Source organism: Monoraphidium neglectum, assembly GCF_000611645.1.
Source record: "Monoraphidium neglectum strain SAG 48.87 unplaced genomic scaffold scaffold02839, whole genome shotgun sequence".
NCBI lineage: Eukaryota > Viridiplantae > Chlorophyta > Chlorophyceae > Sphaeropleales > Selenastraceae > Monoraphidium > Monoraphidium neglectum.
In genome coordinates, this window is record NW_014010789.1 from 2,161 (window position 1) to 4,908 (window position 2,748).

The 2,748-nt window shown below is 69.1% G+C and overlaps 1 protein-coding gene across 1 annotated transcript in view; it reads left to right on the top strand.

The window, feature by feature from the left end:
- The window catches only part of MNEG_11635 (Zinc finger CCCH domain-containing protein 67), a gene marked incomplete at both ends in the record, with an annotated part of 2,572 nt that extends 2,071 nt beyond the window's left edge, over nt 1–501 (top strand). The window contains one exon of the mRNA XM_014039892.1: nt 129–501. Within this exon, the coding sequence (XP_013895346.1) occupies nt 129–501 (373 nt within the window). The remainder of the gene's footprint in view (nt 1–128) is intronic.
- Nucleotides 502–2,748: the final 2,247 nt, after the last annotated feature.

Below are 2,748 nucleotides of genomic sequence, written 5' to 3' on the forward strand. Positions count from 1 at the left end.
CCGCCGCCGCGCGCGCGGCGCGGGTCCGCCGCGAGCTACTGCTCTGCCGGCCCCAACGGCGCCGCGGCCGCGCGCCTCGCGCCGCGCGCGCGGCGGGCCTCGTGCATCAGCACCGCCAGCGGGCTCAGCTTTGGGGGGGCGCCCGTCATAACGGAGGGCGTGCCGTCGCCGCCTGAGGCGGACATCTTGTTCGCGACCCCGGCCGGCTGCGGCGCGTTCGGCGGGCAGCCCGGCGCCACATACACGCTCGCGCCCGCGCCGCAGCTGCCGCTGCAGCAGCAGCAGCCCCCGCCGGCGCAGCAGCAGCAGCAGCAGCAGCAGCAGCAGCAGCAGCAGCAACAGCAGCTGTTCCTCAGCGCGCAGCAGCTGGCGCCCGGTCAGATGCTCGTTTTGGAGCCGGCGCCCGTGATGGGGGGCACGGCCCCCTGCACTTCATACCAGCCGGCCGGCCCCACTTACACGGCCGCGCCCGGCGGCCATTTCGTCCAGCTGGGGCTTTGAGGCCCGTCTCCCTGCCGACCCGTGGCTTGCAAGGTCGCGTGCGCGCGCGCGCACGCTCTTGCGCATGCGCACACGCACACGCTTGCACCCTGTCGTGCACATGAGGGCCCCAGCCCCGCCCCATGGGAGCCCTGCACTCGACAGGTGTGTTCGAACCAGGACGCGCGGCGCGGCGCGCTCGTCGCGCGCCGGCCCTGGCCGTCCGTGGCTGTTCGTGGCCCGTGTTGTGGCTTTTCGTGCGTTCCCGCGCCGCCCTCCTCTCTGTTGCGCGCCGCCTCACGACTACCTCTCAGGCTGCACTCCACCCGGCCACCCCAAATGCCGGCACACTCCCCGCTACCGCAATTGCGTCCAAACTTTACTGCGGCTCCACCCCCGCACCCCCCATCCAACGATCTTGAGGGGGTGCTGGGAAGCACTGCTTTTGGGGGCTCGAGACTCACTCAGGGGTGCGCGCGCGCCCCTTGCGCGCCCGCCGCGCCGCCGCACGTGGCACGTGTGCCGCTGTGCGCGAGGGGCGCGCGGCCGCAGGCCGCCGGGCCCCCGGTCCCCGTTACGCATTCAACTTTGGGAGGGGAAAAGCGTAAACACGACGGCAATTTTGCACCACGATTCTCGGCCGGCGGTCCGCCTTCAACAAAGGTCGAGAGCATTGTGAGGGGCCTGCAGCCAGCGCGGGCCCCGAGTCGTTGCGGACTCCATGCAAGCCCACGCTTGCAAGCGCGCCTGCGACTACCTGTTGCGGGCGCACGACTGTGCGCGTTGTTGCGCCGCGAGCACTTGCAGTGCCGCGCGGCTCCTGTGTGCTTGCAGGGTATCGGCGGCGCCGGGCGGTACGCCCCCGGCGCGCCGGGTGAATAGGTGCGATTTACGGCGGTCTTTCTTGGGACACGCAGCGCCGGTGCGTTCAGGTTGGTTTGAGACGTCGCACGCGCCGTTAGCGCCGTGCCGTGTGCGCCTGCAGCCCCCTGGGTTGGGCGCGGGCCCCTCACGCAGGCCCGGCGCGCTGCCCGGACTGGGCATCCGCAGAGAGTAGGGCAACCTTGACCCCGCCCCAGCCGGCGTGCTCCGCGCGCCCGGCTGGCGTAGGGGGGAGAGTCTCGCAGCACTTGAAAACGGGCCGCCGCCGCTTGGGCCCCTGTACCATGGGGCCCCCAGGCCGCAACCCGAGCCGGCCGGCTGGCCGCGCAGCAGGCGCTACTGCGTGAAAGCAGCGGCTCGGGACCCTGCCACTTGGCTCAGCATTGCACACACAACACCCCCCTTTCCCGAGGGCCCGCCGGCCGCCACGCGCTGGCGGCCACGGGCGCGGACGCGGGTGCAGAGACTCCGCTGCTTTGTACGACAGCACCTTGCCAGATATGATCTTACAGGCTTTGCCCGCCTTTCCCGCCTGTGCTCGCATCTCCTGTGCGGGGCGCAAAGTACCCTCGCCGGGCGGCTGTTTGCACGTCCTTGGCGCTGTTGGCTCCGGGGCTGCGGTGCCCACTCTGCTTGCCCGGCGTGCTTCTAGGCTGGCATGGTGAGTGGTGGGCCGCCGAGGCTTGGGAGCCGCGCTTGTAAACCCATACCCGGCCAGTGGGGACGAACATTGTGCGGGACCGAGGCCACCCCCAACCCCGCCAGCCCCAGCTGACCAGCGCGTCACGGCTGGCTGGCGCTTTGCTCCAGCCGGGTGGGTGGGGCTGATGTAGGCCCACCCAAGGTTCTGTTTGCGACGAAGTTCATGCATCATGATTATATGCACTTATCTGGCACCGTCAAATGGAATAGGGGAGGGTCCACACTCGGCAACGGAGGGTCGATTCGACAACGAAGAGATGCTCCGAGACACCCCGCTTGCAAACATGGGAGATTATGTGGCCTGTAAGAGGCGCGCAGCACTAAGAGAGCCGGGCAGACAACCCAGGCCGCAGGGCACTCGGCGTTCTTCCTGGACACGGCGATCAGCAGTGTCTTCACGCAGGGACCGGCAAGTTTTCAAATACTAGCAGCAACGACGTTTAGGAGTAGCGATTTCGGAGAGCGAGCACGCAAGGGCCACGGCGTGCCCACGCGGGCTCGGTAGCGCTCCGTGCAGGGCGTCACACTGGTGAGAAAGGAACAGAGTCTGGGCTGGCCACAAGGCCCCTCGTTTCCCGCAGGTGCAGCACCCTCACGCACCCATTTGCTCACGTTGAGCTCCCGGCCCTCCCCTCGCACTCTGCCTCGGGACCGTTCTATGTGTCGAGTAGGGGTGGTGGTCAC